Raw genomic sequence first — 26,822 nt, forward strand, 5'->3', positions numbered from 1 at the left:
GAGAGAGAGAGAGAGAGAGAGAGAGAGAGAGAGAGAGAGAGAGAGAGAGAGAGAGAGAGAGAGGGAGGGAGGAAGGGAGGGAGAGAGAGCTGCTCTTTGCCCGCGCCATAGATACACAGATATGCTCTCTCGAGTAACTAGAATCGATCCGCGAGGCTCGCGGCGAAGCGCAGATACGCGAATGGCCGATGCCTAGGTGTTGGATTTTATGACTTATTGACTCTCGTCCATGTTTACCGGACTCGGTGCGACGGCCATGCGGCGCCAAGCGTCGAGAATGCGGCCACCTTCGCGAGCGAACAACCGTCGGACACGTCGAATCGATCGATCTCTCTTCCCGCCACCTCCTCCTCCTCCTCCTCCTCCTCCTCCTCGTCCTCCCCCCCGGCCGCTATTTTTTGGCCGTTTTTCGCCGTCGCTCGGCCGGATCGTCGTCGACGACGCACGTAGCGATCGCGATCGTTATTACTGATCGACATTAATATCTTCCTTTATCCGTGTCGGGCTTGGGCGTTAATCCCAATTGCAATGGCACGGATGAATGATCGCGCTCGCGATCGTCTCGCGACAATCTTATAAGGACCGCGATGGTAATGTTACTCTTTGCGTGCCGTCTTATAAATGAGATGGCATATCGGCTAATCGGACGGTACGCAGCGGAAAGTCGCGCGCGTTACCTCATCGCGCGTTTATGACGATTGCGACGCGCGCGCGCGTGTCCGGGCGATACGAATAACGTCGTCCGCTTCGCGCGGTGCGACGTTAACACGACGTCCTTTCGCATCTCCTGCCGCTTGCAGCAGCGGCAGCCGACAAATCCGTCGTGCAAATAGGCGAGTGCAAAGGCGCCGCTCTCTCGCTGCGCCGAGAGGATCTCGCGCGTATAAATCCGGCCGGCCCGGATCGCGAAACGCCGCGAGATCTCTCCCACGCAAATATTGAATTTTCCTGATACCGAGCCGCGCCGCTGCGGTAATAAAGCAAGCGATGAAAACATGATCGAACGTCTTGTAAACTGACGCCGGAGTGGGTAGAGAGCCGCATGCATAAGTGATGTGCGCGCGCGCGTTCGCGCGGCGGAAATACGAAAATGAACGCGCCGTCGTCGGCGCGCTTCAGCGAAATGAATTCTTTCCGTGCGGTTTTTCTCGCGGTTCTCTCACGGAGGAGGAAGGGGTGCAAGTGGGAAGCTGGGAAATTTCTTAGCCGAGAATAATGGAATGAATTGGCGGCGCTACACTGAGAGAAAAGTATATGATATTTGGAACTGTAATGATATAGTAACTAAATTATAGTCCGAAATATCATATTTATAGTAAGTATAAGGATTTTTCGATTCTCGGAGTTTCCGCCGTGGCAGGACGTCTCTCGGGCCAGTGTCGGCGGCGTGGCTGACGACAGACGCGCGAGTCGTTTGTCTTTTGTTCGGGATGCGCGAAGAGCGCGCGCGTGCGAGTCAGTCTCCCGAAGGACGGCAAGTGGTGCTCTTAGGCTGGTATTCATAGTCAGGTCTTATATTTAAGACAGTCTTAAGTTCACTTTCAGATACTCTATAGCCAATGAAATGCTTTGTACAAAGTTTGAAGATAAACTTAAGACGGTCTTAAATATAAGATCCGACTATGAATACTTTGGCCTTTGAATAAATATACTGTTCTTTCGTTTATGGACGTGTCCAGTGATTTTGAGAAATCCCCCCGTTTTATGAATCAATCTATCCGAGTCCCTACATAAGTATTACCATAATATCGGCAATGATTACAATATAGGCATAGTGCATAACCAACCATATAATATAATATTTTTACTAAGAATTATAGTAAGTTAAACTAAAATTATTGTATGGATACAAATATAAAATAGTAGATAAGGTAACTCTTTTATATAGTCAATATTACCAGAATATTCGTTAAATGATGACAGATGTAACTATACGAATATTAAATCTCACTATATTTGTGAATGAGAAATTACCATATATGTGGTAAAAGAGTAACTAAACAATTATTTGAGACAATCATTGACTATATATTTGTGTTTATTCTACTATATTTTGCAGGTTCCGCGAACTATAAAGATATGATTGGCGCCAAAATGAACTGTAAAATAAAGTGAGATTATAGTTAATTCAACTATATTTTTCTTCCAGTGTAGATATTTATGCAACTCGCCGCGACAACCGCCGCGATCGACCCGACATTCGTCAACGCGATTCCCAAAAGCGCGCTGTGTGCTCGCGAGAGGCTGAAACTCGTGAAACTCGCGGACTCGTCGAGCGAATTCGCGAGGAAGACGCGGAGACCTCGAGCAGCAGCGCGACGCAAGAAATGCGCATCGGCGCGCGCGAGGCGGCGTCGAAGGGCGGCCGGGCGGGGCGTATCGGCGGCTAGGTTTATCGAATAGCTGCGGGATTAGTTCGCCGTTGGCGCGAAGATTGCGCGTACGACGGCGCTTTATCTGCGATCGGTAAATATCGGCCGCACTTTTTTTCTCCCAGGAGCGCGAAAGAATGGAACGGGCGGATATCGGTGCCACCGGAAGACGCCCCGAGCCGATGACTGGCCCGTGACTCGCGCAACGGCGTGTGTTGCGAGCGTCCGCGCGCGCGCGCGCGCGCTGTTATTATGCACGTGAAAGTATAGTCGCCACGGGAGAATAAGGATATATAGGTGCGCGTGCGCGCAGCCTCTCCGATACAGCAAGCAGCCGCGTAATTTACTTACGGTCCCCGCCGCCGTGATTTTTCCCGGGCATTCTCCTCGGCAGCCGCCGCCGCGGCGCGTTCCGAGAAATTTCGCGGCCCGCTTGGCGTTGCGGCAGCCGGAGGAAGCGTAGTCTCGCGATGCATGCGAATTTCGCCCAAGGAACGTTCCGCTCAATCGAGAGAGCGTCACGCTCGATCGCTCGGTGCGAACAGTGCCGGAATGTACCCTCTGATCAGAGCCGGTTAAATAAATCGCCAACGAGCCTGTCCACACAGCGCGCGCGCGCGCGCGCGCGCGCGACTCGCGCGAGATCCCTTCAAATTCCCAACTGGTTTTCACAACGGACGGGGGATTGTCGCGAGCGCGTTGCACAGGCACTTTGCGCGCGCTTTCGCGTCTCAACGACCTGCAGAGCGCGATTACGGTATCGCTCGGCGATTACGTCGTCCGCGGCGATCACGGCGCGATTAAAGTGTCCCTCGCGGACAAAGCGCTGTAGCGCGGCGGGCGCGATTTCGTATTCGCGGCTCGGATACGCAGCCGAGAACGATTCCGCGAAAACGGCCAACGAGAAGTGTTCTCCGCCAGTGCTGCTCCTGGTGCACCAGCGGATGGCGACTATCGGCAGAAGAAGTCGGACAGTGCGCGCTTATGCAAACACTTTTAACCGGGCGTTCCGCAGCCGGTCTCGTCGCGTCGACTCGCGCCAGGCTGTATCTCTGTGAAGAACTTCTTTTCCCCGGCCGCCTCTTCGTTGTAGCCTCCTTGTGTTTGTCTACGCTCGCGTATTTGCCCGACGCATTCCACTGTCGCTCGCGTTGCGCCGGCACAATCGCGGTAAGCGGCCGCGGCGAATCGCTGCACTTTGCCGACTGCAGTCGTTAAAGGACATCCGAGAGCGCGCGCGCGCGTTTTAGCACGACGAGCGCAGAAAAGCTGCATAATAATTCGCCTTCGCGAGCAGAGGTTTCTTTCTCGTCGGTGCCTTGCGATTATCATCGGGACGCAAAGAAAAAATAGATGAAGCCAGGGGTGCTTCTCTTGTTTAACAGGGCGACCGGGCGGAGAATGGATTGGAAAGGGGGAAATTAATGATCGTATTCGCCGCCGCGCCGCCGAGCCGCACGCGAGCAGAAGTGTGCGATTTCTATTTATATCTACACGCGTATCGATACATGTAGACACTGGTGGAGCATGTGTCAGGCTGGATTAAAACAGCGATGAAACACGAGGAAGCTTGTAGCTTGACAAAGAGGCGAAAAAGTGCAGATCCGCTTTAACCAATCGCGCGTCGATCGTAACACGTCGTCGTCGTCGTCGTCGTCGTCGGTGTGCGTGAGAACCGAAGGGGATGTCCTAAGATTTGTCACTGTCGCGAACCGTTCGGCAGCGATAATGTTCGGCAAGACGGATCGGCCTCGGTTCCGCGGGGTTTGCTCAACGCAACCGTCTACATATTCGACACGTCTACACGTTCGCCGGCGAAACTGGATCCGCCCGATACACATTTTGACGGCACGCCGCCCTTTCCTGCCGCCGGCTGTGAACGGCCGTGCGACAGGAAGTCAAGTTCCCGAGCTAATTACGCCTCGTAATTTGGGAGCCTGCGCGTGATATTTTCCCGCTGCCTTTTCGTTTTCTTCTTTTACTTTGTTTTTTTTTTACACTGTTTTGGAAAGAAAGATTATTTTAGAAGAATTATCCCGATTTTTGCGCAGTCTCGATTATGTCGAATATATTTTCAGTCCGCGTCTTTCGATCGTTATAATTAAACGGTGTTCTACGTGCTGCATATAAATGTGTATTTTCCGGTCTCGCCTTTCCTGCGGTTTTTTAAGCGAGAGTGCACGTATGTATCTCTCGGTGGTATTTTAGGGAAAAGTTTTCGCATCGAAATAGATTTTCCGCCAGACGTACGACGAGTAGAGAGCTCCTGTCCGTATCAATTTTCTGCACTTTTAGTAGCTCGGAATAGCTACCGAGAATGCGAGCGGCGACTGTATTTTTGGTAGGAGAAGCTCTCTTCGATATGACGGAGGTCAAGAAAATTGGGACGTTAGAAAATGTAATATTGGCGCGTACGCGGACAATCATGCACACTTATCGATTCCTTGCTCAAAGCCCCTGTTATGCGGCCGCTCTCCGACACTACGCTGCATCGGCGGGATTAATTCGAAATAACATCGGCGATAACAGCTTTAATCTTAGCCGTGGCCGATATTACCTGAGTGTCGGCTTATCGACGACCATGTGAAACGGTTGGGTGGCGCTTAAAGAAATTACGCGAAGATCGTTTGGGAGAATCGAACACTATTCGCTCGTTGAGTGTTTTATTGGTGATCGACGGGGACATTTATAATCGCGCCCCCTCTCCCCTTCGAATCGGTTTTGTTTGAAAATATTCTGCACAGTGTGTGTGCGCGCACACACACACACATGCAATGGTCTTCTTGAAAAACATTATACACACACACACACACATTATATGTACATATATACATATATTTCTTAGAAAACAATTGTTTGGGGTTATCAACGATTTAGATAAAAACCTTCATTACGAAGATAAGAATCGATCTTGTGGAATGGAGCCGATTAAACGTAGAAATTCGAGTAACAATCACCGAAGGATCATTTTTGCGTCTAGCGCGCAGCGTGAAAGTCGATTTATCAATGAATCGGACATAGCTCGACATATTTCTTTTCTCAGAACAAATACGACGCACGCGAGATAGCGAGTCAGCCGTGAATCAAAAGTGCGTCCGTGAGCGCAAGCGCCGTTCAAACATTGATTAACTTTTTACAGTGTTTCTCTATCTGATGTCGGTGTAGGGTACGTATCCGGTGGGCATAAATCACAAAATAAACAGTAGTAGCAGGAAATCCGTCGTCGCCTTCGCGGCGACGCGCAGAAATCGTTCGCGCTCGATCGTAGATTTCACGGCATTCAAAGACGTACGATCGCTTATTGCATCGTGTCTCGCTTGGCGTCGTGCACTTGGTCGTTGCGACCTTGATTTGTTATTGTATAACTCGAAGCGATGAAAAGCGCTCTTTCACGCGCACGCGCGCGCGCGCGGAATTAATGGAAAAGGTTTTTATACCTATTATTAGAAAATTCGAGCCGGGAGATAATCGTTGATAATCGAGGCAATCGGTGAGATCATCTTTTAATCTCAGTTTCATCTGCAGTCACTCGGCGAGTATTCCACAAAAATGTCGCAGAAATCTGAGGAAGCAATGATATTGCAACTTGCCGCACAAGTATCGCGGGAGGCTATAATTGCAACAGTATCTTTGGTCAGACTCTTATCTGTAGGAGATACTTTTCTTATTGACCAAGTGTTCTACTTTAAGCGTCTATTAATCGATATAATGGCTCTCATGATACAGAGGGAGAAGGGGGAAGTTGCACGCACGAATATCCGCTCGGGAGACTCGTCGGCTATTATTTATTTCGCCAAGAGCTTCGTCGCACGTCCAATCCGAAAATCACTCGAAACACGTTATCGACGCACAAGACGAGCCCCGACGTCTTCTCGACGAGTTCGTCGAAAATTCGGCGAACATGCGCGATTAACGCGCGACGCTCTCGAATGCTCGACTTGTGGCTAACTCGATCGGAATGATCGGCGATTGAGGAGGCGGTTGAGGAGGAGGAGAGATTCTTAGTCACGACTTATACAATCTCAGACGATAAGCTAACGCAAGAAGTATCTCTGCCGCTTGCGTAGAGCGCGTGTATTTGTCATGTGTGTGTGTGTGCGTTAAGTCTTCCCATTAACTGCACTCGCGGATCTCCTGCAAAGGCAGCTCTCATCGGCACGTGAGAGATCGACACGTGGTCTTCGGCAAAGCTTCGCGCGGCTGACCACGTGGTTGCACGTGGTGCCGGCGCTGAATCAAACTTCACCCACGACAATGGCGCTGCTTGCGAGTCGGCGAAGCACGTACTCTTCTCAGTATACGACGGCGGTACGCGTCGATAAATCACGTTATTGTATAATTATAATGAACGATCGCGCGCGCATAAGATCGGGGCGCACAAGCCGTTCCGCGATTGATCGGTAAGACGAAGAGGACGTCACGAACGAAGGAGGAAATGTCTATCGCGCTCACGGTGTCGTCTCTTTCTTTCTCTCTCTCTCTCTCTCTCTCCTTCCCTCACGTTTTATTTCTTCGCATCGTGCGATATTTTCGGCAATATCACGATCGATCTGAGCGTATGGATAAATAATTGTCTCCTGTATCTCGGGTCACGGATGTGTATCGCGCAGCGGACTAACTCGCAGAGATAAGCAATCTCGTGTGCTAACGGCTGGATTCCTGTCGCTTTAATCACCGCTCTTTACCTCACTAACTTGCGCGAGATCTTCCTATTTCCGACGGAAGGGGTTAATACACTTGCTAAATATCGATGACGAACCGCGCGGCGCGAGGACGCGCGACGTGCGTCACACGTGGCCGGCCGGCCATTTCTTTCAACGCGATGAATTCCATCGTGTGACACAGATACCGCGCGCGCGCGCGGCCGCGGTCGGTGATATTTATTTGGACTGATCAAATCGACGTCTCCAGGCCAGTTTGCCGACACGACTTCTGGCCCGCGACGGACGCGGGAGAGTCGCGCATTCGACGACGATCGCGCTTCCCAGTCGAACGCACCGGCGGCACGTCTAGGAACGCCTAGGCGTATAGGCGTGTAGTCGTAGACAATAAATAAGATACGATAACGAGAGTTAGCAACCGCGGACTCGGCCGCAATCTTATCGTGACGCGCGCACACAGTCGCGCACGATCGTCGCGAATTATACCGATTTTTCGAATCGGCGGCGAAGCCTTTATCGTGTAAGCGCGATTATGCCCTCCCTTCTCCGCCCTGCGCATTTCTACCGCGCGCATGAATATGCCATGTGCGCGCCTCTCTGTGTGCACAAGAGCTGGGCTTGTGCGCGAGTATAGCGGTCTCTAGGACCAAGCCGCAGGCAAGCTCGCGAGAGCAAGTGTCGACCGCGCGCGAGATTCGCTGTTTGTGTTTCGCGGCAGCTGATGTATCTCGTCTCGCGCGATAGGATCGTACGCGGCCCCGCGGTTCGGGGATCCGCGCAGGTTTGACGTTGCCGATTTATTCATGAAGAACGAGCGCGCAGTCGATACCAGAGAGTGTATACGCGACCTCCCGCGTGTTTACCGTTCTCGGGGGCGTTTCCGCGCGACTTGGGCCTCCCTGAGGAGGATCAACTCGCGCGAGTGCGATTCTAAATCGCGCGAGTCCCTTCGAAAACTTCGGACAATGCGTGCGCGGCCAAGTGATGTTTGCGCAGTCGTCCAGGCGAAGCCGGCCTTTGAACTTTGCACGTCTTTCGGGCCGCGCTTCGATGATTGACGGCGAAAGAGGCGGCCGAAGTGAGCGCGAGCAGCCCGTGAATGGAAATCCCGCGGAGAGCTCGGCGCGCACTTTCTGCGGACAGAAAATCCATTCACGCGCGCTCCCGCGCTCGCGCTCGTTTAAACAACAAGGGGACGCTCCCCGACACTTGTCGAGGCGCCGTTCTAACGCGTCTATTACGTGTTTGCAAATATTATCCTCGTGACTTAGAACCTTCCCCGCGGGCGACGCGGCCCGCCGTGACATTTTGCGCCGACATTCGCTCTCGTTTCTCGGATTTTTACGCGCGGCTCCTTGAGAGAGGAAAGAACAAAACTAATGGCGAAAGCCGCGCCGAAAAGCGATTTAAGTCAGCAATAACATCGCGCTACGTCCCTTCGTCGAATTCGCGTTGTTTGCGCGCTATCGGAATACAAAAGTCATCGCGCGCGCCTCGACTGGCCGGCCTCAAATTTTTGCGATCGACGTAAGCGACGCTTAAGAATGCGAAAAGTCTGAGCACCACTGTCCGGGGCCACACATGTAGTATTATTGTTGCAGAGTGGATCTCTCGTCTCGCGAGACGCGCTGTTGTTGTAGAGGCGTGAATGTTATTGCAGCGGAAAGTTGTGGTGTCACAAAGCTGCGGTGGGTCCGCGTCGTGGCGTTACAACCGCCGTTCGCGCGGATCTTTGCCTAAAAGCGTCGAATGCCGAACTGACGGACGGACGTATCTTTTTCGTGTTATCGCTGGGAAAGGAGTTGACCTCCCCCTGCCCTACTCCTTGCACCCTCCCTCCCACGGCAACCGTAAATTCGCCGCAAGAACATAACCGCGCCAAGTAGCCACAGCTAGCGAGGACGCGCCGGCCGCGCCGTTGTGAGAGAGCTCGAGTTTCAGGCCCGGGCCGGCAGTAAAAAGAATTATTAAGCACTGAAAAACCGCGCTTTACCCGCTTCGCGTCTTTTATGTTTACAGCTACGTCTTCATTCGCTTCTCTCACGCGACTCTCCGGCCGGCCGACGCGACGGACCGCGCTCTTTCACCGGCATTATCTGTTTCCTCGAAGGATAGAATCGTCATAAAGAGGGAGACAGAACGAGAGAGAGAGAGAGAGAGAGAGGGAGGGAGGGGGAGAGAGAGAGAGAGAGAGAGAGAGAGAGAGAGAGAGAGAGAGAGAGAGCTGTCGAGTATCGAGAGAATGCGAGCATCGATCGGACGTAACTTTTCCTTACTATGTGCTCAAAATCGCGCGTCAAGAAGCGAGGGAGACTCAGATCTGCGCACGGAACAGAGTTCGTTGCAAGAAGAAGAAATATTAATATAGCACTTTCCGTCATCGTCTCTCGATTGAAAAATCCAATCCAACAGAGTGCATCTCGTCTCATATCGGCTTTCGGAAGAGGGAGAGGGATGGGGGAGGGCAAGGGTATCTAAAAGCGGCGGCCGGTCGCGCGCGATAATTCACTCGGCGAGTTGATCCTCGGTCGGGAAGTTTTAATCGCTAAATGGGAATATTGCACCGGGTTCTTAAGTTTTATGAACTACATACCGTCGTCCGGAGTACATCGCGCTTCTGTCCGGTTAATTTTACGCCGGTCGAAAGTTGGCACGAGAGAGTCCCCTCCTACGGACGGAATACGCCGCTTATTAATTCTTAACCGGCGCTCAAAGTCAACGCGAATACGCGCCCGGCGGTACGAAGAATTCTTGACAAATTTCGAGATTGACGCGGGAATCCCGAAGAGAGAGAGAGAGAGAGAGAGAGAGAGAGAGAGAGAGAGAGAGAGAGAGAGAGAGAGAGAGAGAGAGAGAGAGAGAAAGGCACAGACTGTCGGTAATAATTTGAGGAACCGCGATAGACCACACAGGACAGAAGGGGTTGCATCCTCGGAGGGTCCTGCCTCCTGAGACGTAGGTATGTGTAAACCTTCTGGCACGTTACGATGAAATAAAACGTGAGCCTGGCGTGCCTCCATCCACTCGCCAGGACCTCTCTACCTCTCCCTCTTTTTCTTTCTCACTTTCTCTCTCTCCGTCTCTCTCACACACGAATCCTGCGAGACACCGTCGACCGCGTCGTTACGTTAATGGGACGGCCGCTATTATTTAATTCCACCAAATTGCCGGTCGGCCCGCCGAGAAACAGGCGTAAAGCCTCCTAAAAACCGCCGCGGGTCCGCCGTACTCCCGGGCTCTATGCGACGAGGAAAAAGGAAAGGAAACGGACTAACGGGGCAAATAAAATCCGAGAGATCGAACTCGGCCCTCAAACGCCGGCGCGCGCGATCGTCTCGTTGCCGTAAATTACTCTCTTGCGCGGGCCCCGATACGAACGCGGCACGCCGTTCATACGGGATGCCTAATTATATTTTTCCCGCGATCGTTAATATCCCTATTAATTTATCCGGACCACACGAAGCGAAACCACACCAAGCCGACCTCTATCGCCAACTTCCACGCGCGGCATTCAAAGCCACGCTGCTTCCTTTTATTCGCCTTGCGCGTCCTCGGAATCCCTCGACGCGGCGCGGCGCATAATCTCCATCCCTTTCTCTCTCGCGGAAGCCAACTAACGAGAGAGAGAGAGAGAGAGAGAGAGAGAGAACATCGAGTCCAAGTTCCAAGTTTGCATACGATTTTTCGAGATTACTTCCAATCGAATCGTCTCTGGCCGACTACTCGTCGCGCTTACTTTCTTCCACGAGGGCAGGCAAGAAGAGGTCCCGGCTGGCGAGATCCTCGCCAGCTGGTAAATCTCGCGTCGTCCATCTGGAGAAAGGAGCGATCGTACGCGTCACTATTGCGCAGCGTGCGCAGCGCAGCGCGTACACGCGGGAGTTGAGTTACGCGCCGCGGTGTCGCGCGCGCTCTAGAGAGAGCAAAGGAACGGAGGTGAGGAGAAAACGTATTAAAAGGGCATAAGAGAGCGGGCCGCGACCGCAAACTGATTAAATGCGGTCTGCGCGGGTCGCGCCGCGGGACTTAATACGAGCGTCGTGTAAGTTACACGGGCTCTCTCGAAGGGGGACCTGCGAGCGCGCTTACCTGTACCACCGCGCGTCGCCTCCACGCGACACGTTACACGTTTCTCGCTCGGCCTCTTTGAACCAGTTTCTCTCCCCTTCGCGTTTACAACGCACGCGTTTTGCGGCTGCCCGCTCGCGACGCGGCGCGGCGCGGCGCGGCGCGGCGCGGCGCGGCGCGGAGAAATTGCTTTTGCACCTACTGAAAACGATCGCTTTCGTAATCCGGTCGAAAAGCGCACTCGCGGTCTTACGTAAGCGCGTAAATCGCGCAGAAATCGCGCCGCCGCGGTTACGTTGTACGGCGGCTCGCAATCATTCGTCGCGTAGATTGCTCGTTCCGCGTTTGTCAGAATCTCAGAGTGTCAGTATCCGTGCGCAGTATCGTGCGAGCGATGCCTAACGTTTTCTTCGTTATTATATACGTCGCGTTGGGAAAAGCGTTTCGCAACGCTTTGATATCTCGCGTTCCCGCACTCTGACGGCGGGGCATCGTTCATTTATCCCGCCGAGCGGCATCTGTCCGGCAGGACGGCGAAGATACTCGCTGTAATTTACACACTTGCCCAAGGTTGCTTTTGAAATGCTTTTGAAACGGGGGGACGGGAGGATTATAAATGGGATGCTTGCGGTATTTCCAGATAGCAGATTGCAGATAGCGGTATTTGCAGATCGCGTTTCGGATACACGTGGAATAATAATTGCTCCGAGAAATGTTTGCGCCGTAAACGAGAATTATTTCGTTCGTTTGGACATTGTCTGTACGCGTGTGTGTATTGGTATACCGAGATGTCTGACGAATATCGAGCGGTGATAAACGCACATTGCAGTCGGAATGCTTGATTGGCACGCAGTCTGCAATCTCTGGCGATGATTCACAATAACATTTCGTGAATCGCTGCGCGGTCACCGTTTAGAAGATAAACGATCCGGTCGAATGTACGATATAACGCGAGAGGCCGTCGGAAGATATCTCGCCACGGATTTATGTATAAATTTATGTCATTCTTCATATATTCCGCGTGGTCTTTTTTCTTCCGTCAAACACACGGAATGTCGCAAAAAACTGCCTTACTTTAATTTACTAGCAACTTCTACGAGCTTAATTCGAGCCGAAAATCCTCGCACGAAAATATCGAGGTCGCGATTATTTCTCAATTATAAGCGCTCATATAACCAGGCAATAATATCTCGCGCGCCTTGGCTGTGTCTATCGATCTGTCATCTGTTATTGATTTCCGCGGCTCAGCTGATATTGACTTTTATGACCTAGCTGTAAAGTTCTCCGCTTTCTTACGTGCACCGTGCATCCGCTATAACGATCAGCTGATATCAACAAGTCGATTACTGATAATAAGTGTTAACTGTCGCGCGCGAATTAGTTAATCCTCGCAATAAAATTTAAATAATCGATTGATCACTCCTTTCAGGAGAATTATAAACCCCGTTAGACATGTGAAGAATAAAGTTTATCCCCTCGCGAAAATCGATAACGGTTAATTACGGATCTGACCGTGAGGAAGTAACACGACATCGTTCGACGGATCACGGCGGTCGCGACATTTTCTACTCAAGCCACGTTTCAATGCAGTATAAAAAAATATAATTTAAATACATATATATTATATGTCGGAATCGAATTCATGGTCTTAAACACACAGGCGGTGACTTTTCATCAAAGTTCAATGCGATTTGCGTTGAAAATCAATACTACTCATACAAATATGTGACACACTGTGTGTGTGTGTGTGTGTGTGTGAAATTTAACACTCACCGTTGCGCGTCGAGGTCCATCGACGAAGTCCAGCCGCTACATTCAGCTTCCAGCGTCGTCCCACGTTGATTGCACTTCATTTCATTGCATTCGCGACGCGTTTAATGCTCACGTTCAAACGGCGTTTAATAAACGTATCGATGGTACCGACAAATATATATAATTTATTTTTTATCTAGACGGATCCTACGAGTTTCGTTCGAAACGAGATATATAAAATCGAAATTTATGAATTTCTCTCTAATAAATTTTTCGCGATGCAATAAATTTTGGGACTTCGAAAACAGCATTTGACGATACGATAATTTTCAGCATGTCGCGAGTCGCGCGTTAAAGGTCACGAAACGAAGACCGCGGCGTCTTCAGCAAAATCGAAAATGACGAAGATAATATACCATCTCTACTTGTCAGAAAACAGGTTTCTCGCTTTGCGTTATAATACACTCGCGTGTCATTTTAATATACTCACGGCACGAATCGCGTATAAAAAAGTCGATGATGCACGTCGCGAATTAAACGCGGAAGTAACGTAACGAAAAATACAAATCTCGCGGAAGGAACGTAATCGCGATGCAAACGTGACACGAACAAACCTGAAGATAAAAATAGAAAATAACGTATGACAGTTTAGCGATATTCCATATATTTCACGAAAAAGAAATTCCACGGCTATGTGGAAGATATTTTTAGTATGATATAAATTTATCCTCGTATCTAAGAATAAAACACAATCGCGGGGCGATATCGTTAATTCAGCAACGCGCGCGTTCAAACGTAACGAAACAATCAAACATAATATCAAAACAACTGTGAAACTCCTGCTTTCTCAGTTGACATAAGCACAACACGTAAACAAAGGCTCGCTCGCACGACCAAATCTCGTGTAAGCAAACTTCGCGTTTGAAACAAAAAACCAATACTTTGCATCTTCATCGTGACAAATTCTCGGAAAGAATTTGTCGATTAATATGATATTACATCTTGCGCAATTTTCTGTCGATTTTACAAACTGACTACTCATTCGTGATTGCACACTAGAGCAATCTGGCCGTTATGCTCTGACTTTCAATCGGTATCGGTAAAGTGTTAAAGATAGGAAAGTTACGGCAAGTCGGTGACCTTACCTTCGAGCTGATTCTGCTCGGCCCGAACCGGATCCTCCGGTGCAGCAATCCGCGTTCACCAGACCCTCTAAACACAAAGACAATTTCTTTAATTAGTTAATTAGTTATTAGATGCAGCTCTGATATAAAATTGAAGATCGTTATATTGCAATACGAGTTTCGACTGTATAATTCTCTGTTAAATCAAGTAGTATCAAAATACAATAGGTACCTCCGAAGAGACTCTCGGACGCTCCTGAAGTTCACGATGATTCCAGCACACTATTCGCACGCGCGAAATATTATAATAACGCGTTTTCGCGAGTCGATCCGATTAATGTAAAGCAAAGTGGAAAATCGCGCGCGATATGTCTTTCATTTGCGCACCGCCTTTGTACCGCCGACCGTTTCAACACTGTGAGCGTGTTGTTCTGCCGAGAATCAACCGACTAACTCTCTCAGTCGTGTTTGAAGCAGCACCTTTGTACGATTCCTTTCATTGCTTTGACGTCGATTATTTTATATAATATTATCACAGGCTATTTTTCGTATTACCCAATTTTTTAATGCGCGCTTCACGACGTCTCGCGCGCGGAATATTATAACGCGTTTTCCGGACGCGGCCGAAAATCGACCCGATTCATTCCGGAAGGTGGAAAGTAACGCGCAGCGGAGCGTCTGCCGTCACGTTCACCGTCACGCCGTATTATGAGACCTAAGCGCGGCGCAAGCACCTTGATATATCACCTTTGTCTCGGAGGTCGAACGCCTCTCGACATAAACACGAGTGATGTTTTATCGACCTTGTCTCGCTATACGGGATGCCCCAAAAATGTCAAACGATACTTTACTAACATTCAGCTACTTGATCGGCACTATTTTGATATATGTTTTCGCACTGCCGAATGTTTATATCCGTGAAACGCGTTTCTTTGTGGCGGACGTTGTTCGTCGACTGTACAAGGTTATCGTAATCTCGAGATAGAAGGGTCGAAGGTGTCGTTTCTTGTACGCTAGAAAAATCGCTCGTATGATAAATCGTAGTGCTTTCACGTTCGATGCAATCGATGCCAAACGAGAAACGGACGCGATTTGTCGCGCCCTAAAACTGCTCGCAGGTTGCGAGCAGGTAACAGATTGCCGTGAGCGTGACTAATTGGCGCGCAGACTGCAATCTGCAGCCTGCTAAGTTTGTGACAAATAGAGGTAAAGGAAAGCGTATCGTTTATGACATAACCGGCCGCTTAAAACGTTTCCTGTCCGCGTGAGACTAATCGTATAAATTATTCATCGACGTAATAAATACGACACGCATTTGAGAACGTCGCTGATGTTTATGAATGTGGACATTATTAGCTGCGCGGTGCCGTCGATCATCGTTTCTTCGTAAACGAACGCTTCTGTGTTCTTTACACGAATCGTTAAATCGACTTCCGATTGGTTGAAGAATTTTTAAATAATAGGAAGCGCCAAGGATACCTGGAATATTCTCTGCTCGTGAAATGTTCTCTGTCAAGAAGTTCTCTGTCTGAAGGAAATGTTGATAATTCACGTGAGAAAAAGGCAAATCCAGCTAAATTTCCGACGACTTTTTAGTTACGTAAGATATATTTTTCTGCGCGAGCCGACACTCACTCAATATTGAACTCTGAACCGAGTCGGATCTCCTCTCGCTGCAGATCTTCCAAAAATACACCAGCGACGGCGAGTCGCAATCAGTCCGACTGATTACCGCGTGTACAGGCAACGCTCGCAGGCATGGCCGATAAAGCGGTACGAGCCGCGCGGCGTTATTTTTCATGCGCGTAGTATACGGCATTACTTCGACCGCGATATCGTCGCGACTCGAATTCCGTGAGATTATGGCGTTAATTAGCGGCGATTAATCGCCGAGTGCAGCTCGTAAGCGAGCGAGCGAGCGAGCGAGCGAGCGAGCGATCTTGGAATTCGGGGCGTCCGAACCTTTTTAGAGCACGCGTCGTTCGACCGCGCAGTCAACCTATAATAAAGATCTCGTGCGCGCGCGGACTCGTTCGTCCGAAGAGCAGACCGAAAATAGAAGAAAGAACATAACGTTGGTACATATATATTTCAATCCGTGACCGTGTCATCGGTTACTCAGCATGGAAGAGTTTGAGGATGTGGGCAGCTGCTGCGGACGAACGATTCGTCATTCGAGTCGGCAGCGTAGTGACGGCTATCAATCCGCTTTACGTTCGTGAGCTTCGTTCTAAATAAGAAGTAACGCTCTCGCGACGCGTCGTGCTTAATCAATGGTTTCGCTCTCGCTTCGCGACGCTTCGGGGCTTTAACCCGGTTAGTTTATCAGAGATTGACACTCGGCCATTGTCTCTCTCTCTCTCTCTCTCTCTCTCTCTCTCTCTCTCTCTGTTTCTCTTTTTCCGTTTCTTTACCTCTCTTTCTTCCTTCGTGATTCCGATTGCGCATCGTTGAAGGTCGAGCGGGTATCGGGACCAATCGGCGATAAGACTCGGCGTGTGTGAATCCGCGTACCTGTGGCGCTGTGATCGAGCGTTTCGTCGAGTAGCGCCTCGTAATCTTTCTTTGAAAACGTGAATGAGGGAGGTAAAAGGCATCCTCTCACGAGGATTCCCCTCCGAGAGGTTTCCGGCCCGGCCCGGCCCGGCCCGGCACGGCACCGCCGGAGGGAACAAAGGTCCTGTAGTATTGTTCTATGATTTACACCAGCTCAGGTCTCAGGTATTCCGGGACCGGGGACCTGGTGAATTTGGCCGGTACCACGACACCGACACTTGTCGCCCTCGGTAATTAAGCGAACGGCCCAATTCACCCTCGTCTAGCCGCCGCTAAGGTCGCCACTCGTTTCTCTTTCTGCCAATGAAGCTGGTTCCTTCAGAATGGCTCCTAAACGACGCGACGTGTAGGGTAGCTAGCCCGACACCGATGGTACAGATTAATTCGGATAGGTAGGATCGCTTTGTACCGATCAAATCTACCGACCGGCAGGGCCGTGCCACGTTCGCGGTGCCGTTAACGAGGCCGACCGAGACAAGAGTTGAAGAGAATAAAAGACCTCCTTGACACTTTCCTTATATCGACACCGAGTCGATATAAGGTGACTCGAGATAAAATTGATCTCTGCTCTCGACACATTTCTGCCTCTCATCGCGTTAATTGCTATAACAATGCATCGGAACTTTCGTCTATTTGCCCGTTGACATACGACTGATCGAAATCGTCGAGTGCGCCTGTTATCTCCTTGTTCGTTGCAAGTGGTGAAGAACCTTGAGATAATCGTGAGATTAGAGCAAGATAGAAAGAGACGGAGAAAGAGAGAGAGAGAGAGAGAGAGAGAGAGAGAGAGAAACTTTGCGAGAAACACTTATATACAGAGATGTGGTTCGCGTGTTAGACACGTGAAACGGGACTTCAGAGTTCCTGAGTCGTGCCTGGAATCGAAGGGTCGCTGCCCTAAGAGATACGGCCCTAAAAGGGCGCCGACAACGTCGGCGTTCGATGAATTAGGCCGCTTGGAGCAACATTTGGCGACATGTAGAGGGAAATCTATGAACATCCATGAAGAAGTGGCGGACTGAATTCCGTGACATGAAATGGCAAGACCCTGCGTGTCTCGCTCTCGCGCTTATCAGGTTAATCATTAGACGCGGTCGAGGCTAATTAAAGCAGCCGTGATGGCGATTTGGAGAATCGCCGTGCGCGCGAGCGCTCCCTTCGATAGCCAAGGAGAACTTCGCCGTCGGCGATTCGATAACACCGTTTTCACTACAACGTTGGATTTCCTCGGCGACAAATATCTCGGATAATCGAGAGCTTCGAAGCTGTCGAAGTAACGGCCGCTTGAGATTAATCCCCAGAGATTCAATCGAGATTTTATCGCTCGCACCCCTGCAGCTTAATTCGCCGAGACTGCGATTATCACGACGCCGTGTGTTGATGGGTGTTGCACGAAACGTTCCACAATGCCGGGCACTATCGCGGCTATCTACAGGCCGCCGGGCATCATCTCGGATATCGAAGGCATGTTGAACACGCACTTAATAGTGCAGCGCAAGCAAAGCGCAGGAACTCGTACACGTTGGGCGGGCGTTAATTCTCCTTCTTGTCGCTATCAGCGGGCAACGTGACGCCGTAACCGCGGATGAAATCGCGAGCGAACCCGCGCTCGCTCGCGATCGGTCTGCAATAATCGGCGGCGCGGCTCGTTTGATAATTAATTATCTCGTTGCGTTAAGCGGCCACCGGTTGTCCGTGATGCCGCGGCTACGTTCCATCGTCAGTGTCTCATTCTCACTCCGGGAGAGCCGCGTCGCGAATTTTTCTCTCTTCTCTCTCTCTCTCTCTCTCTCTCTCTCCCCCTCCCTCTTCCCCCGCGCCGTTCTCCCGGGCGACGACGCAAAATTCGCACGTGTTCGGAAGCGCGCGACGAGTCCTTGAGTGAACGTCATTGTGAATGGTGCAACTTCTCTCTTTCTCTCTCGCTCGCCCGCCGCCCCGACACATTCATTGAAATATATTAAAATATAATCGTGCGCCGTTGACTCATTTAGAAAAACAAACCTCGGGCTCGCGAGGAGATTGCGCAACCGCCCGCTCGTCACTGTCACCGGACACATACGAGTGAGTGCGGCGGAATACCACAGCCGATACGCCTTGTACCGTAATTTATATACCGCTTGGCCGTCATCACACATCTCGGCGGCGAAATGAAAGTAATAAAAAGAGATAAATAAATCGCGCGCGAATGACGCGCACGCCGCCGCGAGCGTGCAGAAATACGCGCCGGCACGCCTGCCGATGGCTAGTCGAGCTTCTCTCTCTCTCTCTCTCTCTCTCTCTCTCTCTCTCTGTCTCTCTTTCTCTCTCGCTCGCTTGCCTGCGGACGAGCGCGTCACTGCTATTGATGCGTGCACACTTTCGATCCGTGGATTGTCCAGCTGTTATAAAGTGACCTTTAAGTTATTGTGCGCCGATGGTGCGTTGCGTGATGGTTCAAAAATGCGAGTGTGCGAAACGTTCGGCCGGCGATGCGCCAGCTGCGGAGAAACCGAGAGAATATTCCGCGAAAGAGAGAGAGAGAGAGATAGAGATAGAGATAGAGAGAGAGAGAGAGAGAGAGAGAGAGAGAGAGAGAGAGAGAGAGAGAGAGAGAGAGAGAGAGATAGAGAGAGAGAGTGAGGAGCGCCTCTTTCTCAAGAAAGAGAGAAGCCAGCCATTTGAGGAAGAACATTCCGAAGATGAAGTTATGTGATACACACGGCGATATTTGCCTTCGATCCGCGCCTTCGTTCTTTCGCGCTCCTCTCCAACAACCACCGTGCCTTCCGAAGCTAACTTACCGAGTCTCAAGAAGAAAATCCTACATGTATCTTCTCTTTTATTTAACGTACTTAACATATCAAACAAGATCCATTGACAGAGAGTGAGAGAGAGAGAGAAAGAGAGAGAGAGAGAGAGAGAGGGAGGCCGAGTGCGATAGTGCGAACGGCGCTCCGAACACCGTTCATCTCCACACCGAGCGGGTATCTCCAGAGGAGCTCCAGAGAGACTCGTTTTAACAGGTGACCGTACGCGCGCAGAGCTCCGAAGCGGGGAGAGAAGCTGCATTGTGCGCGCGGTGCTATTCGTAGGGCCGCAGCCGGCGCGGCGATGCGCGCTAAGGGTTGTCGCCGCGAAATCGCCGTCGCGACGGCTATCGCGCTCGGGCCGGGCACAAAACGCGCACGCTACGCGCGTTTCCATGTGATTTCGCTGTAAAAGAGAGTACAGTCGCGAAACAGAGAGAGAGAGAGAGAGGGAAAGAGAGAGAGAGAGGGAGAGAGAGAGAGAGAGAGAGAGAGAGAATGCGTGTGCGGCAGAAGTAGGGTTGTGCGCGGCAGGCGGGGGCGTTCGTTCGTTCGTTCTCCAGGAGCGCACACCGCGAGAGGGGTAAGAGGAGGGCTGCAAGAGGAGGGGAAGGAAACACGCCGATGGAGGGGCAACCTCGTGTACGATACGAGTGGAGGGGTGGCACGAGAGGGGTGGGGGTACTCTCTAGGCGAGCGGCGGCGGTGGCAGGGCAGCAGCCAGGTAAGAGACGAGCGAACACTAGTGGGGCTGACTTGCGCGCCTCGGAGCAGACGGGACTCTCACGGCCAGCGGCGGCACCGTGTTCTCCTCATCTTGTGTACTGCCGCGCTACGCGTGCACGGTCATATTGTCGCGTCGCTGTCGTGCCGAACACACGTCGTGTGCTGCCATTGTCGCGCGTCTGTCGTGCCGCTTGTCGTGTGTCGCCGAGAGCACCGTTCGCGGAGAGCGCATCCCCGCGTGTCGCGCAGAGGCGACGGTATCTCGCGTTCGCGTCACCGCCGCGGCTCCTTTCCCTCCCTCTCTCGGAGGTGCGGAGGAGGGTGTGATCCTTCTTAGAGGGTTGATCGTCGTGCAGGGGGAGAGAGAGAGAGAGAGAGAGAGAGACGCCGTGTCTCGTCCTCACCGGTGTTTCCCCGCTCGCACGCTCATCACCACCCCCGCCAGCTGTCGGCCACGAAGCGCCGCTGGGCCGCGACTTCTTGTGACGATGGATCATTGGCATGTTTCCAAACCTGTTACGAAGCGGTGACGGATTGATTATCACGTTCTCTTGCCGCGCTGCTACCACTGTCCCTTGGTCTCGAGGACACTATCGCACGCCGCCGCCGCTCGACGGGGGTGGATTTGCATCTGCGCGCGGATAAGGGTTTTCGCGCCGAAAACCGAACGAGCCGGGCGCCCATGGTTGAGCGGAGTCTCGAGGGATATATATGTGTATATGTATATATATATATATATATATCGAATTGTGTTGCTCGTCCCGACACGATGCGCGGAATTCGTCGTAGATGCACGTACGCGTAGCTGTCACGCTCGCTGCCCGATAGTGCCGGTATCCGAGAGCAGTACGGCGAACAGTGTAACGCAGACGCAACAGTGCAACGTGACGATGAGCCTTTAGATCCGCAGTTTACGCTCGTTACTCCGATCCACGTCTCTCTTCGTGAGCGCAAGAGAGAAACAGAAAGAGGGAGAATTCTCAAGGCAAAGTGTCAGTAGACGCGCAACGGTGTGTGCATGATCGAGTGGTGTCGTTCAGTCTCAGAGGGATACCAGTGTATTTGGAAGCGAGCACGAGCGGGACACAAAGTGTTAAAGGATCAGCGGCGTCGTTAGATAGGAGCGAGGATTTTAAAAGCAGCTCCGGAGGCCAGCCCGACGCAATGCGTCGACGCTGCTGACGCAAACGCGCCTGGATGCGTCTCATTCTTATCACGTGAGTCTCTTTAGTAAAAAGCGAAAAAAACAAACAGAGAGAGAGAGAGAGAGAGAGAGAGGGGGGAGGAGGAGAAGGAGGGACATAGAAAGAGGGAGGATATCGCAAGAAGGCGGGAGAAGGCGCAATCATTCTTCCGGTAGCGTCCCATCGGATAACCACGAGGAGGCCCGTGCCTCGCCTATCTCGATCGAGTCGTGTGCGAGCCGATCCAGTTAAGATGATTCCGAGGGAGTCGGGTAGAAGGACGATCTCAGCATCCCCGCCCCGTTACTCCGACACTTAGCGTCCTCCTCGGCTCGCGAGGATCGTAGGAGCGCGCGCGCGCGCGAGCGGGCGCGCGTGCTCTTCCCTCCCGGGCGTGCGATACCAATTCGCTCGCCCGTTGTTGTTTTTGCGGCACCCCCTCCCCCTTACCGCGCCGCCGCGCCGCCGCCGCCGCCGCCACGTGTGTGGTGTCGCGGTTCGGACCGTGTTGGTTGGTGGTGCTCGACTTGGTTGCGCTGTTGTGGCTGGCGTTTTGTTGCTATTGTTGTTGCCTACCACGTGGTTGTTCTTAGTGTTGATGGTGGTAGTAGCGGAGGAGCTAGCAGTAGTGGTGGTAGTGGTGGTGGTGGTGGTGGTGGTGGTGGCATAAGCTGTGACCGCGCAAGTAGTGCGCGCGCGACGACGACGGTGGTGGATGATCCTGGCTCCGAGCTGTGACAAAGGTTACTCGCACACGAATACTGGGATGACGTCCGCTTCGGATCACGCGGTCCCTTCACAATCTCGTCAGTCCACGTCGTCTAACGCGGAACCAAATGTAAGTCCCAAGGGCCATCGGCCCGCGCGCGATCTCATCGATACGCGACGCGTCCGCCCCGCGAATCTCGAAAGGAGGAGCACGGCCGGTAGACGGCGAGGTGTGAGCGCTGGAGTTTGTCCGTGAAGCGACATTCGAGTGTGTGATGAAATTGATTGATGTCCTTTCTGAAGTATCTCCTCGCTCTTGTCTCCGCTTGCGACTCACAGCTCACGGTTTCGCAGTTCATCGTTTATCGTTACCGCCAAGTTACATCCACCCATCCCGCCGAGATTGTAACTCGATTTCGTTTAGACTGAACGTGCACGTGGTGTACGCCACGTCGGCTTGCCCGAGATCGTTCCTCGATGGAGATTCTCGCTGTCTCAACGCGACATTGCGATTTCAAACGTCGTCGGTGCGCCTTGGCACGGTTTCTCACGCACGAATGAGAGCGCTCGTAGGCTTTGCCCGAGAAGACGCCACCGAAGTTCCCCGATTCGTCCCGCGACCTGAATTTACTAGGTACTAGGTGGCGCGATAACGGGGGGCGGGGGGCGGCGCAGCGGCAAAAGTGGATTTAGTCGCAGGGAAGCGCTTAAAACGATCTTAAAATGCAGTTACGATCAAACACGGCGAGAGAGACGAGTCGTGCCTCGCGGGTACGCGAGAATGCTTGCATAACGGTACGGGCCCGTTACGAGCGCAGTGTGCCACTGGGATAGTTTAAGGGAGAAGACGAGACGCAGCTCGCGCAGACCTCGCGAAGAAGACTCTCCGCCGGGGCTCTGGTTCTTCCCACGTGCCGAACCTAACCGGTCATTTTTCCGACGGGGATTTGCATTGTAATCGTCTACGATATATCTTCCGATGAAATTGCACCTCCGTTTTGGTATGTTGGGGCCATCTAATGGAAGGAGGAAAGCTCTCGGCTCTCCCATCTTCAAGTATCGCTTTTAATTTATTTGCACCGCTGCTGATGCGTAACGGCCCCCGGCCAGCGGTACTCAACCGCGCGACCAGGCGAAGGCGCGCAACCCTCCGGCAGTAACCCCTGCGGATGAGTGCGAGACCGAAGGGGCCTTGACACGATTTGCAGTCGGTTGACGAAAAGCCGTACCCTTTTAAGCCAACGGTTTCTCACGTTAGGTAGGGGAATTCCCGCGTGATTTCACGCGCCGCTTGCGGCTTTTGTGCCCGTCCAATACGCTGTTCTTCACTCTTCTTCTCGAGCTCCCTCCCCCCCCCCCACCCCACCCCCCCATTTCCCGCATTCTCTCTCGTCATTCTACTTTGCATGTATATTACGGACCCTATATATATATTTTCTTACCTGTTATATCAGTGTTACGTCAGTGATTCTATATATCCGTCAACGCCCCGGATACTTTTGTCCGACCGAGGTATTCCGCGGAGGGAGGCGTCGTTTTGAATCGCAGGCTTGCGAGGATCGGCGCGCACGAGCCGCGAACACCTGTTCGAACGAATCTCTCTTCGCATCCTCCGGAGGAGCGAGCGAGGGAGGATGTGGCGTTCGTGGGGGCGTTGGGAGGCAAGAGTTCGCCCGCGAGTTCTAAAAAAATATATCGATTGGACTTTCGAATTGTCAATAGAGACACTTATATGGGACACTTATCAGCGATCTGCCCGTCCGATACGCGCGCAAATACCGTTTCCGATACCGCCGGCGGCCCCCGACGAATCGCCCTTCGTTGCCGCACTCGAGAGATCTCGTGTTCGTATCGGTTGCGCGGAGGAGACAACAGCCGTGTGCGAAACGTGTGCGAGCTCGGCCGCGCACTACGGTTGCGCAAACGATCATGGATTTCCGCCACTTTATCCGCCACTCGGCCGATTATCGGCAGGCGGCGAGCTCTGTCAGTCGCAAAATCAAACGATACGCCCGCGATAACGCGACATATTTCAGATAAGGTAGACGCGCAATTAAAATGCTTTTCGGATGAGCCCCCGCCGCGCGATTAAGCGGCGCGGCAAACGCTGCGGCTGCAGCACAGACACCGCGCTGTCTCCCGTTTCCCTCTCGCCTTCCGTCCCCCGCCCTCTCACCCCTCCGCCGTTGAGCCGCCGTACCTGACACTCAATCAATCCTTGCGACCCGATTAGAGCCTTTCTCCATCAAAAGTGACAAATCGATGACTCCCGGTGCCGTGGTGCCGCGAGCGTGCGCCGCTCTTTGTCCGCCGCGAGATCATATGGTAGATCTCGCGCGGCCGGCCATTATCATTCCGATTTATTCCGCAAACAAGTACACACATACACACCGGCTCGCGTTTTCGACACTTCGCGCGCGCGCGCGGGGAAAGGAGCGCGTGGCCGCGCGTGCAACGCGTGCCAACATGGGTCGTGATTTCGCGCCACGTGTCGAAGTCGGGCTGAATTGCGGGAAATTATCCCCTGCCGGCCGGCCGTGTGAGTGACAGCGTTCGTTGCGCTCGCGTGGTCCTGAGACCTTTCACAACTCCTTGCCTCTTATCGCGTTGCCCAGATGGGCGACTTTCTCGGTCCACGCGCACCTCGCGCACCTTGCATCATCACCACCACCACCACACCTTCTTCTCGCGACGGACGCGATGAATTTCCAAAAAGCGACCGATTCTCTTCCGTGTCTCTTCGAGTCGACTTGGATTTCCCCCCCCCCCCCTGCGAGCCCGCGCGAGCGGTATCGCGCGCACGCTGCGCGCGCGCGTGTCAGTGATGCAGCGCTAAGATTAAACGCTTTATGGTGGTGTGTTCTTTTTTTTTGTTCGGCCACTCGAAGATTTGCATTTGTACGTCTCTCGCGGGAAGAAATCCCAGCGCGAGGCTTTTCCTCCGAGCGGCGCCCGTCGCGCAGGCGGAGCATGATGCCCGGTAACGATGCTCGACCTACGCCGCGACGCGCAAACATTGTAAATCCCCGACGAAGCGTGTGCCAACATGAATAATAAGTGAACACGAGAAAGATTTTAGCGACCACGTGACGCCGTACACAATGCACTTTGATTCATGCTTACGTTCTCGTTGAGGGAACGCGCGAGGGAAGGAGACGCGGGCGTTTCGCGGACTGCACCGTTTCTCCGCTTTTTCCCCGAGCGATTTTCAGGGCGTGCTCGCGCGAGTATGAAACCGCGCGATGTCGGGGACCACTGAGTGTGCGGTGATTTATACCTTTTCCTATTACTCCGCTGGCGCGATATTACTTCTGTGGCGCGATACATTGGTGGGAAGCGCGACATGCGCGGGGAAGACGCGGTGAGCGGGAGGGTATCCGAGAAATGTACGCGGGGAGAGCTTCGTTTCGCCGACGAGCTATATTTGAAGTCATTATTTTAATGCGGCATGAGGAGAGCAACTGGTGGAAGGTAAAAGCTGCGGGGATAGCCTCGCGCGCGTTCGACGTTGCTCTGGTGATTCTAATATATACCGAGCGGAGTATCGATGTACGTACATGTGAACGCCGAGGCAATCCAATCAGGGGAAACAAGGTCGCGGTAATGATATTATCCGCCTTGTGTCACAGTTTGATACCGAGTACGACAGCGGCGGGATAGGGATTTCACGGAACGCATAAGATATCCCCGGGAGCATAGAATCCTCGAGCTTGTCATCCGATTTTTCGACCGTCCGGTCGGATTGAGGCGGGACGAGCAGGGACGAGCAGGGACGAGCAGGGACGAGCAGCTCCCTGGAGGAGGGGCAGCTTCTTTGTAAAATCCAATTTTCAGTCTTCGGTCATCATAGGTTGCAGAAGATTATTTAGCGTGGTTGAACCGAGAAACGCGAGCATAAAAGGAAAAGTCTCAGATTAAAGTCAGCGGTAATGTCCACTACGATGTAATCGCCTTGAAGGCTTATCGATGAGACTGCTCGAGAGACGAATTATTTCTCGAACGATTCACGTTGAAATCCTCTTCGGCCGTTCTACCTGCGAACATCTTGCGAATGGCGGCGTATAGCCTTCCACTATAATCCTCCGGCACGTCGAGTGTGAAGTTGCATGGTCTCCTTTGACTTTTAACAAAAAGCTCTTCACCATTATCACGGCCTCGTACCTGAACGAGGGACGAGCATTCCGCAGGCTCGTTCTCGAGGCAGGCTAAGCGCCGAGAGGCAGAAAGCGAACGTGATTTTCTCGGCGGCGGCCTCTTATCGGTAATTCGGTCAATTACTAGGCACGATAACGTGTCTGAAGTGAAGGCATTCGTTGACAAGCCGGATCGCAACCGTGGCAGGTGCGTCGTCCAACAGCCGCGGCGCGTTTATCCGTCTCGAAGCAATAAACGTGTAAGGATAGTTACACGATTGGGCTTCCCACCTAATAATGGCAGCATTGATCCCGCCAGCTCGCTTCTAAGAAGCGGCTTTTTCGTTCTTTTCTCTCGACGCACACCTCGGCCTGACACAATTTATAAGCGTCTCATTGTACCTTCAGTGGAAGTCTCCTCGTGTCCCGACCCTGCCAAGAAGGTTCGCTCCGTCGGAGGTCCGCGACGCTCGAGATTTGTCAATCGGCCCGCGTGTCGCCTCCGCCGTGAGTGTGTCTCAATTTTTACCGAAATTTGCAGCCGCTTGCCGCTGCCCCTCGCGCTGCCCGGCCGAGAGAGCGAGAGAGAGGACGCGAGAACTCCCCCGAGTCCGCACAGCAGCCTAAGCGTCGTAGAAATCATCCGCAATCGCGATCGCTGGCCGGCCGACCGCACGACAAACACGGCACGAAAGTAATCTAACGCCGCGCGTTGCGTACACACGGTACGCGCTCGGTACTTACTCTCC

At 52.3% G+C, this 26,822-nt stretch overlaps 1 protein-coding gene and 1 long non-coding RNA gene across 4 annotated transcripts in view; one reads left to right on the forward strand and one right to left on the reverse strand.

Moving 5' to 3' along the window:
- LOC105185732 (fibroblast growth factor 18) overlaps positions 1-26,822 on the forward strand; it is a 127,358-nt gene that overhangs the window by 41,026 nt on the left and 59,510 nt on the right. Inside the window, exon 1 of one of the 3 annotated variants that reach the window (XM_019842606.2) lies at positions 20,063-21,265. The exons of 1 other annotated variant lie outside the window; for it this stretch is intronic. In XM_019842606.2, coding sequence (XP_019698165.2) covers positions 21,246-21,265 — 20 coding nt within the window. In that variant the 5' untranslated portion in view covers positions 20,063-21,245. Of the gene's footprint in view, positions 1-20,062; positions 21,266-21,908; positions 22,071-26,822 lie in introns of those variants that run through there. One more of the 3 variants, XM_025303628.1, reaches the window with a different exon arrangement.
- Positions 13,999-14,808, reverse strand: LOC112589628 (uncharacterized). Its single transcript, XR_003113675.1, has 2 exons — positions 14,210-14,808; positions 13,999-14,065 (listed from the first exon to the last, which is right to left on the reverse strand). It is a non-coding gene; the product is annotated as an uncharacterized LOC112589628 (long non-coding RNA).

This window comes from Harpegnathos saltator, unplaced genomic scaffold (genome assembly GCF_003227715.2).
Source record: "Harpegnathos saltator strain DR-91 unplaced genomic scaffold, Hsal_v8.6 scaffold56, whole genome shotgun sequence".
Lineage (NCBI taxonomy): Eukaryota > Metazoa > Arthropoda > Insecta > Hymenoptera > Formicidae > Harpegnathos > Harpegnathos saltator.